This window comes from Ceratotherium simum, chromosome 4 (assembly GCF_057802395.1).
Source record: "Ceratotherium simum simum isolate JZ-2026a chromosome 4, ASM5780239v1, whole genome shotgun sequence".
Classification (NCBI taxonomy): Eukaryota; Metazoa; Chordata; class Mammalia; order Perissodactyla; family Rhinocerotidae; genus Ceratotherium; species Ceratotherium simum.
The window spans coordinates 11,651,413-11,669,062 of record NC_141903.1 but is presented as its reverse complement, the minus strand read 5'-3'; the positions used below and the strand labels follow the sequence as shown (position 1 = coordinate 11,669,062).

The window sequence follows — 17,650 nt, the reverse complement described above, 5'->3', positions numbered from 1 at the left end:
CGTGCTTTGATGCATTCTCTTTTCTAAATGTTCTATCCCCTTCTCTCTGGGATGACTCCATGAAACAACAATAGTTTGGGGAATCAAGTAGTACTGGTTCAAATCCAGCCTCTGCCCCTTGTCTATCCATGTGACTCCTCTGAGCTCAACTGCCCATATATAAACTAATTTCTACCTATGTTGTGAGAATTAAACTGGGATCAGGTTTGCAAAGTACCTAGCACAGTACCTGTCAAACATCAGGGGCTTGTGTCAGTTTAGATTAGCTTTGGGCCGGCCCCGTGGCTTAGTGGTTAAGTGCGCGCGCTCTGCTACTGGCAGCCCGGGTTCAGATCCCGGGTGCGCACCGACACACCGCTTCTCCAGCCATGCTGAGGCCGCGTCCCACATACAACAACTAGAAGGATGTGCAACTATGACATACAGCTATCTACTGGGGCTTTGGGGAAAAAAATAAAAAAGAACTTATAGTTTTAACTGCTAGTAACAGAGATTAGAAACAACAAGAGCTTAAACAAGATATAGGCTTATTATGTTTTATGACCTAAAAGGAGTCTAGAGATAAGCAATTCATGGCTCTTATGGATGACCATTGAAGACACCTAGGTCAATAGGGATCTAGACTCTTTTTCTCTGGATGAGCCATTCTCTTTGAGGTTTCCATCCTCAAAGTCACCCCATATTCACAAGGTGAATGCTGGAGCTCCAGCGATCACATCCACATTCCACTGAGCCAAAGGAGGAAAGTGGGAAGAACAAAAGGGTGCTTACTTCTTAGCTGAGTCAGCTTCCTTCAAGGTCCACAGAAGACGCAGCCAACAATTACAACTTACATCATGTTAGCCACTCCTATCTCCAAAGGAAGCTGTGAAATGTGAAAGGGTATAATGCTGCTCCTCAGAATACAGGTGTCTGTGGTATTAGAATTATTCCTTGTCTCCCCATAAAGCTGCAATATGGAGCCCTCAAGGGCTGAGGCAATGCTTTACTGTCTCTTCATCATTTGACACATCTCAGGGCACTCAAGGCATATACAATACAGGAAGCAGTAAAGCTGGGTAAATGTCTAAGTGGTTAACTCGTTGAAGTCTGAAGACCTAAGTTCCAGACGATCCCTACCACTTCATTGCTGTGTGACCTTGAGCAAGTATGTAACCTCTCTGTTTCAGGCTCAGTTTCCTCATTTGTCAAATGATCTTTGTGAGCATCAACTCAGACAATAGATGCAAATTGCCTAACACAATGCCTATGTATACTAGCCCTCGGCACATGTTAAAGTTGTTATTACCATCCTCATCATTATTATCATTAAGTGCTATTGAATTATTAGATTAAGGTGAAGAAGTAGCAAACATCTCTCACGTCTCTTCCTTCTGCCTGTTTACATCTTCCCTAGCCTTCAGCAGTCACCCCAGGGACAGCTGGATTTGCAGTCAATTATGTTGAAAGAGCCTAGGCTGAATCGGCCTCATTTTATTCACTTCCAGCCATCCACTCAGGGCTAGCTGAATCTTCAGAGTCCCTCTCCTTTGCCCCTAACCAGAGTCTAGTCCCCCAGCTCTGCCTTCTGGGACAGGCTCTCTTCTCTGATCAGATCAACTTTTAAATAAATATTAAATTATGTCTGGATGTGTTCCACTATTCCTTTCAAATCAAAGGAGATCAGTTCTTCCCTTTGTTGGAATTCCCCAGCCCCACTGAGGTCTCCCCAGTGATGTCCTGCGTCCTTGACAGTGGCAAGATTTCTCTCTAGACAGAAGTAAAGGAGTTCGCATAGGAATGAGCCTTATATTCCCAGATCTTTGTAAAATATGGATTTCTAATACCTCCTCCCTACCCTCCTACATACCTTTACTTGAGGTTTCAGAAGAAATCTTGGCACCTGCTCTTAAAGATCATTAGCTACTCAGCTGATGGTGTGCCATAAAAGGGTTATAATGTGCAAATATACAAATTCTTTGCCCCCCAGGGTGGCCAGCCAGGGCAGTCAGAACCCCAGGATCAAGGGCTATTGTGTATGGCTCTGTAATTTGTGCACTGCACAATTTTCACCATTCACATGTTCTACAGCATGATGGCACCCCTTTTAATTGTGCAGTGCACAGCCTACATAACTGCTCATGGAAACCATGCCCAAATCAGTCAGCTCTGACCATAAGCAGCCTCATTTCTGTATTCTAGTGCATCCTACAAATATTACCATTTTCTGTGTCTAACATAATGTAAAGGAGTTTAGAAAGCACTACTCAAAATAACTTCAAGGTTATTTCTTCTTCCAACACATACCTATGGAGCCTGAACTAACAGGCCAAGGTGATGTCTTTCAAACCAGGCCCGTTGTGTTTTCCTAGGTCCATGGAAGAAATCTTTTGTCCATTGACTATGACCGGAATATTCGGACAGAAAAGATCTATGATGATCACCGGAAGTTCACCCTGAGGATCATTTACGACCAGGTGGGCCGCCCCTTCCTGTGGCTCCCCAGCAGTGGGTTGGCAGCCGTCAATGTCTCGTACTTCTTCAATGGGCGCCTGGCTGGCCTTCAGCGTGGGGCCATGAGCGAGAGGACGGACATCGACAAGCAAGGCCGAATCGTGTCCCGCATGTTTGCGGACGGGAAAGTGTGGAGCTACTCCTACCTCGACAAGGTGGGTACTGCTGCCGGCTCAGCTGAGGCTTTCTCTTATTCACGCTGCTCTTTTTAAGCTGACCTGATATGCTTTGCCATAAGACATTTTAACATCTTTACTTTGACTACTCTAGAAGGGCTTCCTTCACACTCCCATCCTCGCTGGGAAGGAGGAAATCTGAAGGACAATGTTATTCATAGCTTAGCACCATTACTATGAAAAGCAAAAAAAAAAAAAAGTGCTAGACACTCAGTAATGGCAAAAAGGACAGATTATCTGATTTTATTCCCAAAAAAAAGTGCTGTTGAAGCGGACAGACTCATCCCACTGGCAGCATGACTAATCATTACTTATGAATTGGAAATGCAGTGATTCATTTCTGCCTTGCCCGAAATTAAGCCATCAAGGTAGGGAATTTTGCCTAAAACTCTGAACACACAGAGCAACACCCTCCTACTTGGCCCATTGGCTAAACCAGCCAACAGATTCTCTCCATAACTCCCTGTGTCCGAAAGTGCCAGATTCAGGTCTCCATGTCGGAAAAGGTCAGGTTGGAGCAGTGGTAAAAAGAGGTCCCATCAGGGCACAAGACAAGACTTTTGAAGGCTGCCCCGGTCACCTAGCTCAGCCTAGGCCTCTCACCTGGACTCACCTTGACACAGGTCCATTTCCATGTCTTCCTTTCTTGCCTGGTCATCACAGCAGTCACTTGCAGACAGAGCTGTTGCCTCCTCTCCAAGAGACAAGAGACAGCAGTCCCTTTAGTCTTTCCTGAATAATGTTCTCATTATGCCATAAAATACTAGAATGGTTGACCAGGGGAGGCAAGAATCTCCCAACTGCCTCAAGTTTGAGGCCATTATTTTCCCAAAGAATCAATGATTCTGGCTTATGTAATCTTTTCAGTAGCTTCTAAATGGAGGATATGATTTCTTTCTAGGTTTAATCAGGGGTGGCCAAAATGTAGTAGGTGTGTTACACCTGTTCCCTGCTGGGCCAGTGGCAGTCATTTCTAAACAACCTCAGGATTTCTCGTTATTGAGCCTAGAGGCAAGGTCAATGCCTCTCACCTCAGTCCTTCAAGCCTTTGCTACTCAAAGTATGGTCCAAGCAACATCAGCATCACCTGGGAGCTTGTTACAAAAGCAGATTCTCAGGCCACCTCCCCCAATATCCCTCCACTGAACTACTAAATCAGAATCTGCCTTTTAACAAGATCCCTGGGTGTTTCACACGCACATTCAAGTTTGGGAAGCATTGCTCGAGGCAGCCACCATGATCCATCAGAGTTGGCATGCCCAATGAAATCAATCTACTCATAATCTCTGGTCTAAACTTCCCCATCCTTCGTGGCTTTTGAATTGACATTTGGGGAAATGGAATAAATTCTGTCCATTTGACTGCTTAGTCCTAAAGAGCCAACTCACGTGTTCCCTTCCCCTTTCCTTCCTCCAGTCCATGGTCCTCCTGCTTCAGAGTCAGCGTCAGTACATATTTGAGTATGACTCCTCCGAGCGTCTCCATGCCGTCACCATGCCCAGCGTCGCCAGGCACAGCATGTCTACCCACACCTCCATTGGCTACATCCGCAACATTTACAACCCACCTGAAAGCAACGCTTCAGTCATCTTTGACTACAGTGATGATGGCCGCATCCTGAAGACATCGTTTTTGGGCACTGGGCGCCAGGTATTCTACAAGTATGGAAAACTCTCCAAGTTATCAGAGATTGTCTATGACAGTACTGCAGTCACCTTTGGGTATGACGAGACCACTGGTGTTTTAAAAATGGTCAACCTTCAAAGTGGGGGTTTCTCCTGCACCATCAGGTACCGGAAGATTGGCCCACTTGTGGACAAGCAGATCTATAGGTTCTCTGAGGAAGGCATGGTCAACGCCAGGTTTGACTACACCTATCATGACAACAGCTTCCGGATTGCAAGCATCAAGCCTGTCATAAGTGAGACTCCCCTTCCCGTTGACCTCTACCGCTATGACGAGATTTCCGGCAAGGTGGAGCACTTTGGCAAGTTTGGAGTCATCTATTATGATATCAACCAGATTATCACCACTGCTGTGATGACCCTCAGCAAACACTTTGACACGCACGGGCGGATCAAGGAAGTCCAGTACGAGATGTTCCGGTCTCTCATGTACTGGATGACAGTGCAGTATGACAGCATGGGAAGGGTGATCAAGAGGGAGCTAAAACTGGGGCCATATGCCAACACCACTAAGTACACTTATGATTATGATGGGGATGGGCAGCTCCAGAGTGTGGCCGTCAATGACCGCCCAACCTGGCGCTACAGCTATGACCTCAATGGGAACCTCCATTTGCTGAACCCAGGCAACAGTGTGCGCCTTATGCCCTTGCGCTATGACCTCCGAGATCGGATAACTAGACTCGGCGATGTGCAGTACAAAATTGACGATGATGGCTATCTGTGCCAGCGAGGTGCTGACATCTTTGAGTACAACTCCAAGGGCCTCCTAACGAGAGCCTACAACAAGGCCAGTGGATGGAGTGTCCAGTACCGCTACGATGGTGTGGGGCGGCGGGCTTCCTACAAGACCAACCTGGGCCACCATCTGCAGTATTTCTACTCTGACCTTCACAACCCAACTCGCATCACCCATGTCTACAATCACTCCAATTCTGAGATAACATCGCTCTACTATGACCTCCAAGGTCACCTCTTTGCCATGGAGAGCAGCAGTGGGGAGGAGTACTACGTTGCCTCAGATAACACAGGGACTCCCCTGGCTGTGTTCAGCATCAATGGTCTCATGATCAAACAGTTGCAGTACACAGCCTATGGGGAGATTTATTATGACTCCAACCCTGACTTCCAGATGGTCATTGGCTTCCATGGGGGACTCTACGACCCCCTGACCAAGCTGGTCCACTTCACTCAGCGTGATTATGATGTGCTAGCAGGACGATGGACCTCTCCAGACTATACCATGTGGAAAAATGTGGGCAAGGAGCCAGCCCCCTTTAACCTGTATATGTTCAAGAGCAACAATCCTCTCAGCAACGAGCTGGACTTGAAGAACTATGTGACAGGTGAGGACTTTCCCACCTTAGTTGAGCAGTGGCTCCCTGTGGGGTGGTTGTCCTGGTAGACCATTGGGAACTTCGAAAGAAGGTCTTATATCTGATGCTAGGAGAATCCCGGAGAGCTGTAAACAGTGGGCAGTACAATATCTAGAACAGTCAAATGGCAGCAGTACAGAGCAGTCATCAGGTCTGTTTGAAGATGCCCTGACCATTTTCAAGTCCATTCAGTTGAAATAACTTTTAAAAGAGCCCTTCCTACCCCAACAGAGGAAAGCAGCCTTATAAAGTGGGAAAGAATGAGACTCTGGTGTCCGAAATGTCTGTTTCAAGTTCTCTCTCTTCCATTTATAAGGCAAAGGACCTTGGTCTAGTTGTCCAATCTCTCTGAGCTGTAGTCTCCTTCTCTGTGAAAGGGCACTAATAAAGCCATCCCATAGAGTGATCACGAGAAGTAAAGGAACTTATGTAGGTAAAGTCTAGCGCCTGGCACTTAGACAGAGGATGTTCACAAAAGGGTATCTGCTCACGTTATTAACATTATCATTACTAGTGAAGCAATGAGTTAGCATAAGTACTGAGATGACTAAGACCCAGTTCCTGACCTCACAACCAGGCTGGCGAGATACAAATACAAATAACCAATGATAAGGCAAAGAGAATTAAGTCTGTGCTACCATATACGTGTCTGTTCAGTTATTTATTCAACAAGCATTTATGGAGTGCTACCATGCTAGATTCTGGGGATACAATGGTGAACAAGACAAACACCTTTCTCTCAAGTGTGTGTGTGTGTATGCATGTGTAGATGACTTCAGATTTGAAAATTTTGACATAGTACAGAAGGGCCCATGTCAAAATGGGCCTGAGGATGAAGGGGATCTTGGTTGGCAGAGATGAGCTCAACCCTGAAGAAAAACTGTGAGCAAAAGTCAGAAGGACATAGGAAGCTTCTAGAGGGGGTATAGATAGAGGGGCCAACAAAGGCAAATAATCTACTTCCTCATGTTAAATGAGAAATTGGTAAAATGTCCATCCATCCACAGCCATCTATCTCCATCTATCATCCATTCACCCATTCAACAAATATTTTCATAGCATCTAACATATACTAAGTACTACAGATGCAGTAGAGAGCAAGATAAAGTCCCTGTCCTCAGGGGGAAGAAAGCAAGGAAATCAGGATGGATGGACAGATGGATGGATGGATCCAAAGACACCAACTTTCAGCAAGGAAGCCAGGGCCATCTCACCTGTCCGTGCATTATAGAGGAGCAACAGTGAGGACCCCAAGTCCAAGGCCCCTCAAATTCTAGGAGACTCACAGCTCTTGGCCATGGGCCAGGGAGGCATCAAGCCCAAAGGGTCCCTACCCTCAGAGGTCACTTGTCCATCCCCAAGATAGGGAAGGAAGCAGCAGCTATCCGGAGCACAGCACTGCCCTTAATGTCCCATGCTGCAGACAGAAATAGATGACCTTAGAGATCAACTTGTAGTGATGCTATGCCTCATTGACAAGTTCCATAGCAGTTGAAGTTGAACTCAGCATCTCCCTACAACTGGTACCTTTTGAGCCCAGAGCCATAGCCAAGCTAGTTCCCTCCTGTTCTCCGCGCTGCACCTCATGGGGAGGCCCTGCCACACTACTCTGCCCCTCTCTTCCCCATGGCTTAGCATGACTTTTGTCCCCCAGGTCACTGCACTTTCAAGTTAAAGGAACTCTCAGAAAAACAGACACACACACACGTATGTATATAGTTTCAGGTAACAATAAGTACTATGAACATAACATAGGATATAGGGTTAGACAGAGAGTGATGGGAAATGTCTCCTTTATTTAGGGTATTGACAGAGGCCTTTCTGAGGAGGTGGCATTTGAGCAAAGACCATTATGAAGTAGGGCAGGGAAAGGAAGAATGTTCCAGACAGAGGAAGCAGTGTGACTGGGGAGGCAGACCATGCCTATCTTAGCCATGGGAGAAGAATTCCCCCACCCTCCAGAATGTGTTTCTCAAAGCCCTGCTTGGCACTGGATACCTTAGAGATGAATCAGCCAGAGGCAAATAAAAAGAAAGCCCTCAGAGTGAGCTGAACAGACACCTAGAGCTGCCAAGGCCCGAACACAATCATTCACAGAGCACAGTCAACTCACTGACCCCCTCAGCTATTTTCCTGGTTCTCCTGAAAAGGCAAAAAAAAAAAAAAAAAATTAGCAGAGTTTTCTAAATAGTGAGATGGCTCTCCTCATTCCTGTGCTTCGTAGAGACTCAATAAATGGGAATCAAATCAAGTTGAACTAAGTCCAACAAAATTGAATCCAAAAACCATTTGAAAGAGTCTAAAATAAAAGGCACTGTTAGAGAAGCCGCGTGCACAGGGCTGATGTCTGCAGTGGAAGCTAGGGGAAGGGGGGGCCCAGGAAGAGAAGCGAGTCAGACCAGGCACCAGCCCACACCTGCTGCCTGTTCAGGAGGAGATGACCCCCGGAGAGTGGATCCCAGCAGAGAACACCAAATCATTCTCCACTCTGCAAATGTTGGCTAATCTGTAAACCCCATCTAAATTAGTCTTAATTTGCCACTTAGGAGACAGCAGAGTGGTTGAACTTGCCACTCACAATTTAAGCAGAAGTAATTAAGATGTAGTCAGGAGGAATGCAGAGAACAGAACCTTCTCTCTGGTGCTCAAAAGGATCATTGCTGTTTGGAAACAGAGCTCTCTGAACGCAGGAGGCAGCTCCTGAGCCTGGAGGAGGTTCTCTTTCCCCCCAGGAATGCTGGCATGAAGGGGAGCAGCATAGAGCACCCAGGAGGAGTTGGAAGACACCTGGGCTGGAACAGAGGTGTAGCTGCCTGGAGGGGTTGAAGGAGGCCAGAGTGGTTCCTTTCCCACTCTTGGGCTCCAAAGCAGCACCCTTTTATAACAGTTATTTTTTTAAGGTAATATATTAACAATTGATATATCTGTGATAAAAAGACATTAGAGAAATGGATGTAAAAGACAGATAGGGAGACAGACTCCCTTCCAAACAACCTGCAGTGCCCCAGTCTTTTCCAATTTTAGCGTCACAGGAAACTCCTCAGTCCTCAACAAACTGGGACCTGTGCCAGCCCCAAGCCTGGCCTGTCCTCACACCAGTTCCTTAGGATGTTAGCAGCTGAGTACATCTCAAGACACCAATCCTGGCCTTGCCAATCGCTTGCTGTGTAACTTGGACAAACATCTTAACCTTTCTGAATGTTAGTTTCTTCATCGGCAAAATGGTGATAATAATAGCACTCACTCCATGAGGTTTTAAAAAGTAAATGAATTGTGAGGTGTAAAGCACCTCACACTCGCCAAGGCTAATAAATGGCAGGAATGCATGTGTTACTTATAAGCAGCTATGGACTTGGAGACGGGAAGTTTGTAGACGAAGAGTGGAGACACCACCTTTGCATAATTTTCTGGGGAACGTGGGGAGGGGTCTCCAGATCCACCCTGAAACAGATCCAAACTCTGCTCTGAGTGGCATTGCTTGGGCAAACCTGAAACCCCAAATTCTGAGTCAAGAGAACCTCCCAGATGTCGCCCACAATGATTCTTTTCTCCCCACCCCTTCTCCCTGGCGGGGCTTCGGGCTCACAAACCCCAGGCACACGTGAGTTATGTAGGTGGATTTTGTGAAGTTTAATTTCCCCAAGTGAGGGAGAAGGCACAGCCTCCTTCTCACATTACCCTCTTCTCATGTCTACACTTAACACCTAAGATGCTGTGCTGACAGCATTTTCAGAGAGAGCTTCGGCAGTGGTGGCAACATAATCACAGGCCGTGAAGAACATGAGGAGAGGGGAGTAATGAGCTATTAGGAGGAGCCACCTCCCCGGCTCCTTCTCACAGATTGTTTAGGGAGCCTGTCGCTGGATAACACCAATTACTTCAAAAGGAGGAGGGGTGTTTGCGTGGTGCCAGAAGTGCCTTCTGCAGAATGGAGGAGGAGCCGGGCAGCTTGAATAAATGTTTCAGAATACGTTTAGACTCAGAAACCAAGCCCTGTTAGACACTTAAAAAAAAAAGAGTAGATGACGTGAGCTATTATCGTTCATGGGAGTGGCCGTTAAAATTTCTGGTCTCAGAGGCAAGGAGTTCTTAACATCCCCCCTGAGTCCTAGGGAGGGATCCCTGCAGGGAAAATATCAGGATGGGGAGAGTCTTCTGAGGGCAAAGACCTCTTGCCTTTCTTGGGATTGCCTCCATATCCCACGTGTGCCTGGTGAAAGATGGGATAACTTTATACGGTGTACAGATGAGGTATTAGATAATGGAAACACGAATGGGGAAAGTTAGTCTCCCTTCAGAGCTCCTTTTCTTCTAAATTGAGGAGAAAGTCTCCACTGGATTCTGGTATGTATTTAAAACCTCATTAACACTTCTAATCTCCCTTTTTTAGGGAGGGAGCATGTCTAAGACTCCCTCAGTGACAGGTAACAAAATCACACTCTAATGTAATTGCATTGCTTTTTTTCCCCTCTGTTTTAATTTTCTAGTTATTTTCTGTTTGCATCCAGTGAGTTTGCTTTCCCATTTATGGTAGTGCCATAAGTTTCTTCTTTAAAATGGATTTACTGAAGTGGGAAAGGCAAATTTATTTTTTAAAAATCAGGAAGTAAGTACTAGTACAGGTGATACTGGATATGGCAAAACCATCGTGACGAGTGACTGTGAATATCCAAAGTTGGGACATCCACGTTCTACTGCCCCTAGCACTTACCTGGCACAAAACAGGTGCTCCATAAATATATGATCATTGCTGGACTAAAGCCAGACCTCTCTGCTTGATGCTGACACACTTTTTAAGGCAATTTCAAGCCTGTATTCTTAAATGACTCTTAAATGGGCTATCACTATTATATGTAGTTGGTGAGTGGTTCAAGGAGCCAGTCTGTGCCCAAGACCAATGGATGCACCATGGACTCCGGACTCCCTCTCATTAGAAGGTTCTTCTATGCCTGTATGTTTAGTAGCAAAGTCAACGTTAAATCTCTCACTACAGTCCCAGGGCAGAGGGAGTCATACCTTACTTAGCCCCTTCAGAAGCGTGTTCTCAGGCAGGTACAGATAGTTCCTCTGTCACACTTACACTACTCAGGGTAGCTTTTGCACACATGTTCAGTGTTCATTGACTCACTCACTCATTCATTCCATGGATACTTATTGAGCACCTGTTTTGTGCCAGACATTCTTGTAGGGCCTGGGGGGACATCAGTGAATAAAACAGAATTTTCAACTCCCTGCCCTGGTGGAACTTACATTCTGAATGAGGGAGACAGACAATAAACAATAAATATAGTAAATACACAAATGATACAGCATGTTAGAATGTGATTACTGGGGTTTTTTTGGGAGGGGAGCGTGGATTAGCAGAGTAAGGGGACTTTGGATTGGGGCTGGGAATGGGGGGCAGGTTTTAAATGTGATAGTTGGGGTTGGCCCTATTGGAGAGACAACATTCGAGCAAGATCTGAAAGAGGTGAGTGAGAGAGCCAGAAAATACTTTCAGGGAAGCACACTTGGGGCAGAGGGGTTGCTGAGATGAGTGTGTGCCTCGCATATTCAAGAAATAGCACAGAGGCTGGAGCTGAGTGAGCAAGGGACAGAGTGGCGAGGATGAGGTCAGAGAGATAATGGGTGAGGGTCCTTACAGAACATTAGAAGGACTTTGACTTTCTCATTGAGAGAAATGGGGGTCCCTGGAGTGTTCTGAGCCGAGGAATGGCATGGTCTGCTCCATGCTTAAAGGCTTGTTCTGGCTGCTGTGCTGATAAGGTATATGGGGCAGGGAGGTGGAAGCAGGGAGGCCACTTGGAAGTCCAGGTGTGAGATGATGGGCCAGAGTTGAGGTGATGGAAGTGTCGAGAAGTGGATGCAGATTCTGGATCTATTGTAAGAGTAAAAGTAAAGGATTTAACCATCTGACCCAGCAATTCGACACCTACGTATATATGCAAGAAAATTGCAAACAGGTTTTCAAACAAAAATTTTTACATGAATGTTCATAGCATCACTATGCGTAATAGTAAAAAAGAAAAAAAGTGTAAACAACCTAAATACCCATTAACCGATGAATGGATAAACAAAATGCAGTATATTCAAACAATGGAATATTTATCAGCCGTAAAAAGGAATGAAGTACTTATACATGCTGCAGCATGGATGAACCTTGAAAACATGCTAAGTAAAAGAAGCCATACACAAAAGGCCACATACTGTATGATTCCATTTATATGAAATGTCCAGAATAGGCAAATCCATAGAGACAGAAAGGAGATTACTGGTTGTCAGGAACTGCGAGGAAAGGAGACTGTAGAGTGACTGCTAATGCATATGAGGTTTCTTTTGGGGGTGATGGAAATGTTCTGGAATTAGATAGTGATGATGGTTGCACAACATTGTGAATGTACCAGAAGCCACTGAATTGTGTACTTTAAAAAGGTTAAAATGATGAATTTTATGTTATGTGAATTTTACCTCAATAAAAAAAAACGGTAAGGATTTATCAACGGATTAAATGTGGGGAGTAAGAAAAAGAGAGAGGTCAAGGATGGTTGCTGGAAGGATGGAGTTGCCATTACCTGAAATGGATAAGACTGTGAGTGGGGCAGGTTTGGGAAGGAAATCAGTTGTGCAGTTTTGGATGTAAGTTGGAATATAATGAGATATACAAGTTTGGCATTCAGGGAGAGGTCCAGGATGGAGATATAAATTTTGGAGTCAGCATCAGCATGTAGATGGTATTTAGGGCCATAAGGCTGGATAAGATCACCGTGTTTGTAAGAGTAGATAGAGTAGAGAAGAAGTTCACAGACTGAGTCCAGGGCATCCCAACATTAAGAGAACAGGGAGATGAGGAAGAACCAAAAAAGGGCAAGGAGTGGCTACTATGATAGGAAAAGGACAAACAAGAGAAGGTGTTATCCAGAAAGCCAAGAAAATAGAAAGACAGGAGCGTTCAACTTGTCAAATGCTTCTAATAGGTCAAATAAAATGAGGAACATGATCAACGTTGGCCTTAGCAACATGGAAATCATTCATGACTTGGACAAGAGTGGTTTCAGTGGAGTAGTCCAGGACATCTTTAATTGGAAAGAGGAGAATGGGAGACAATGAGTATAGAGAATTATTTTGAGTTTGAGAAGTTTTTGTTAAAGGGGATGAGAAATGGGTAGTGGCTAAAGGGAGAAGTAGGGACAACAGAGGAATTTTTGTTTCATTGACATCATAATAGTTTATAACATTGTGAAATTTTAGTTGTACGTTATTGTGTCAGTCACCATATAAATGCGCCCCTTCACCCCTTGTGCCCACCCCCCAACCCCCTTCCCCCTGGTAACCACCAAACTGTTCTCTCTGTCCATGTGTTAGTTTACCTTCCACGTGTGCGTGAAATCATGTGGTATTTGTCTTTCTCTGTCTGGCTTATTTTGCTTAACATAATACCCTCCAGGTGCATCCACGTTGTTGCAAATGGGACGACTTTGTCTTTTTTTATGGCTGAGTAGTATTCCATTGTATATCTATACCACATCTTCTTTATCCAATCATCTGTTGATGGACACTTGGGTTGCTTCCACTTCTTGGCTATAGTGAATAATGCTGCAATGAACATAGGGGTGCATAAGCCTCTTTGGATTGTTGATTTCATGTTCTTTGGATAAATACCCAGTAGTGGGATAGCTGGATCATAAGGTATTTCTATTTTTAATTTTTTGAGGAATCCCCATACTGTTTTCCATAGAGGCTGCACCAGTTTGCATTCCCAACAGCAGTGAGTGAGGGTTCCCGTTTCTCCATAACCTCTCCAACATTTGTTGTTTTTTGTCTTGGTGATTATGGCCATTCTAATGGGTGTAAGGTGATATCTTAGTGTAGTTTTGATTTGCATTTCCCTGATGATTAGTGATACTGAACATCTTTTCATGAGCCTATTAGCCATCTGTATATCTTCCCTGGAAAAATGTCTGTTCACATCATTTTTTAAGGTGAACATTTAGCAACATGTTTGTGTGCCACTGGGGTTGATCCAGTGGAAGAGGGAATAAATTGATGGTGTGGGGGAGAGAGAGTTTCTGGAGTGATGTCCTTGCATGGGCAAGAAAGGATGTGACCTAGTGCTCAAGTGGCAGCTTGACTTAGTTCCTGCAGAGTAATAGGAAGAAGGCAGGGAACTTGGGTACAGATGCTGGTAGGCCAGTAAATGTGATGAGGGTTTAGGGAAATTTCCCTCTGGCTGCATCAGTTTTCTCAGGAGAATAGGAAACAAAGACAGCTGCTGGAGTGTGAAGGGAAAGCAGGTGCTGTAGGTTTTAGGAGAAGGTGTAAAATCACCCAGGAGAATGGGAGGATGACTGAAGGGAGGAAGGGAACGTAGTCAGATTGCCAGCCAGCAGGAAGGCAGAACTGGGGTTCCTAGTCAGGAATTTAAAGTGACACCAGTCAGCATGGTAACATTCATTTCTCTAGCCACATTCAGCTGCACACGTACAAACACAGAATAGGCAAAGACTTGGATTTAACCAAAACTGTGGTTTCACCAAGCAAGTGTGATGAAGCAAGAAAGGGGCAAAGGATCTGAGAATATACACAAGGGAATGAATCTAATGATTGGCCATGGAATGTGGGCTAGGTAAGAGAAGGAGAGAGACCAGGATGTTGAGGGACAGGAGAAAAAGAAGTTTAGGAGGGATTGAAGGTCCCAGGGAGGTGAGAGGATGAAGGAGTATAGGTGTCAGTTTACAAAAAGGAGCAAACTAGAAAGAGTCCAGGTGGTGGTCAGAGGGAGACGTACATGAAATTGAGATAATGGGGGGATCAGAATTATTGGTGATGACAAGGTCCAGAGGATGAGCATGAGAGTAAGTGGAGGGAAGGATCATCCAAGGAACTAAGAGGCCAGGATGTTGGAAGGATCAGTGAAATCACTTAGAATGAATTCAAGAACAGAGATGGAGAGAGTGATAGTGGAGCAGAAAAGCATCAAGAAACACAGGTGAGCGGCCCAGAGTCAGCAATGACTGTAACAAGGGGCACTTGTCCCTCCAGGTCCAGCGATTGTAGGAAAAGAAGCAGGGAGCCCAGTGTCCACAGGAGAGAGAGGTTTTCAGTTAGAGCAAGAAGGGAAAGGAACCATTGAGAGGAGGTTGATGACATGGGGGACTTTGCTGATGATGGATGTGAATTTCAGAGGGCCTGATGAAGTGTTTCGGGAGTTGGGGAGAAGTGGAAAAGAGAGGTTAGGCGTGATGTTGGGGTGCCTGTTACAGAGATAAGGAGCATAAAGAGGCGAGTCCTGCTGGACTCGAGGCCAATGGTGTGGGTGAGGCTGTGAGCATTGCAAGGGATGAATGTCCGGGACTCCCTATTGGTCACTGCAGAAGGAAGCAAGGTGGCCTGGGGGATGCTGTCTTACTCTGAGAGCCTGGATGTTCAGTGGAGGGCAGGACCTGTGGGAGGTACAATTCCCATTGCAAGGAACTCAATCTTGACCCAGGTGGGAGAAGGACAGTCTTACTCTTAGCACAGAGTTCTCTCTTCACCTCTCTTTGAAGACTAGGCACCCGGAGAAATGGGTCTCAGGAGCCAGAAGACTCTGTGCATTCCATACACTCTTGGAACCCCCTTTCCATAATGAGCCAGCCTCAGTGCAGCACACTCTCCCCCAGATGTCCTGCACAGTGTTAATAATCATCACTTATCCATCTAATTGATCACTGTATCTCTGGCTTCTAACACATTTACTGGCCTATATTAGATGCTCCCTTAAACACTTGCCAAATGAAGGAGTTCACATTTATTGAGCAGTCCATGTACCAGGCACTGTGATGAGCCTTTTACATGGATTTTTCTCCTTCAGTCCTCATAGTAACCCAGTAAGATTGGTACAGTTATTATCCCAGTTCTCATCTGAGAAAGCTGAGGCTTAGAGAGGGGCAGGAACTTGCTCAAGGACACACAGCAAGCGGATTTGAAGCTAGATCTATCTCACTCCAGCATTGGCCTTCTAAGTCACCACATGGGGGTTAGTTTGGAAGGACATCTACTTCCTAGAACCCATGTAAAGAAGCTCTGGACCAGGAGACTTTCACAAGCTATTGCCTCCTGCTCCATTGGGTTGGACCACACACCCAACCACCCATTTTATTTTGTTCTCTCTCCAAGAACCTCTGTTGCTTTCCATCCATCGTGATTTCAGAAATCTTTATTTTTCTTTCCACCATAGATGTGAAAAGCTGGCTTGTGATGTTTGGATTTCAGCTTAGCAACATAATTCCTGGCTTCCCAAGAGCCAAAATGTATTTCGTGCCTCCTCCCTATGAATTGTCAGAGAGTCAAGCAAGTGAGAATGGACAGGTAAGCGGAGGTTCCTCCAAGAATCCAAATGATTGTCATCATTTCCTTTTGCAAACAGAACCACATGGGAGCCAAGGGCATGTCAGTAGAAGAGAAAACATTGGAGCTGGGTATAAAAGGTGCATGAAACGTTGTGACTTCCTAGGATAGCAAATGTCAGCACTGTCACTTGTCTGGTGCAGCACATCTTCCCAACCTCAATTATTCCCTTAATTGTAATATCATTATCTGTTCAGTATGTACCCTTGAGTCACTCCTTGATTAACAACAGCACAGAGAAATCTAGCAGCAACTTACCATCTGCACTGCCTATAAGATCTTAACCCTTTTGGCTTTTATGGGATGTAATAAAACCGTGGTTTGCAGTTTCTGTCCCATTAAAGAACATTTTTATGCCCCACATAAAACCTCAGTGTTTTATGGCCCAAATGTATACAGATTGAGTTTTCAGAAGGTAATATGTGTTTGGGTCTTTCGGTGATGACTGAAGGGAGGTCAGTTGCAAATTGAGACTTCTGCCTCAATCGGACAGGAGGGGTGGGCACCAGTGTTGAGATAACCCCTGCTACAGAACCGGTACTCAGCACTATAAAAGTCTGAAAGATCTCAGCTGCCCTGAATAATGGTCCAGACTGTGTAACTAGAGAGAGGCAAGGAGGAGCTGCCGGGTAATTGAGAACAGCGTTCTCTCAGTCCTGCCCCTTGGGGACCACTCAGTGGATGAATAGCCATCATTTCTCTCATTTGTCTAAGTGCCGTTACCTCCCAAACACAGCCTCTTCCAATATCCCAGCCTGCCCCCCAACCACCAACTGAGACAAGCTGTAATTTGTGAGTGGAGAACGCAAGGCCAAGGAGATAATGGTGATTTCATCCCTCTGCAGAACCAGGGCCAGGATCCAAAGCAAATGACTCAGAACTAGGGACATTCCCTCTGGCCCACGAAGCCAGAATCTCTGAGCCTGATGCTTCTCAAACATTAATATGCAAACAAACCACCTGGGGTATCTGTGAAGATGCAGCTTCTGACTCAGCAGGTCTGGAGTGAGGCCTGAGATGCTGCCTTTCTGACAGAGTAGGTCCTGGCAGTTCCTCTCCGCTGGCCATACTTTGAGTAAGAAGGTCTTAACCCAAGGAAGTTAATGAACATCCAGGGCATTGGCCTCAAAGAAATCTAGGTCACAGCAGCAGGGTCACAGCTGCTCAAACACACACGCTGCCCTTCAGGTCAGGATATTCCTGGGTCTGAAGTGTGCAAGGCAGCTGCCAGAACATCAGAGTGCAGAGTGGCCCCGCCTTCAATAATGGCGAGACGTGGTAAGTGTATAGGCCTGGGTGCAGATGCCAGCGAGGTGGCGGACCTCCATCACCATCTTTGTAGTTAGTGGCCCAGTTACGAGGTGGACAGGCCACACCATCAGAGCACTGAAGACCAGCCAGCCTGTCCTAGTTCCAAAAGGTAGGACTATATTAGCTCACATCATTACAGACACAGACTAGTTCTTCCAGGGGGAGGCCAAATATTTCTCTTTCTGACCCATTTTTCATGAGCTTCCCAGCCCATGGAAACAGC

At 45.6% G+C, this 17,650-nt stretch overlaps 1 protein-coding gene across 2 annotated transcripts in view; it reads left to right on the top strand.

Annotated features, from left to right (window-relative positions):
* TENM2 (teneurin transmembrane protein 2) overlaps window positions 1-17,650 on the top strand; it is a 573,466-nt gene that overhangs the window by 554,404 nt on the left and 1,412 nt on the right. For both annotated transcript variants that reach the window (XM_087429448.1, XM_014786118.2), the window contains 3 exons: window positions 2,352-2,648; window positions 4,086-5,700; window positions 15,947-16,077. In XM_087429448.1, coding sequence (XP_087285574.1) covers window positions 2,352-2,648; window positions 4,086-5,700; window positions 15,947-16,077 — 2,043 coding nt within the window. The remainder of the gene's footprint in view (window positions 1-2,351; window positions 2,649-4,085; window positions 5,701-15,946; window positions 16,078-17,650) is intronic.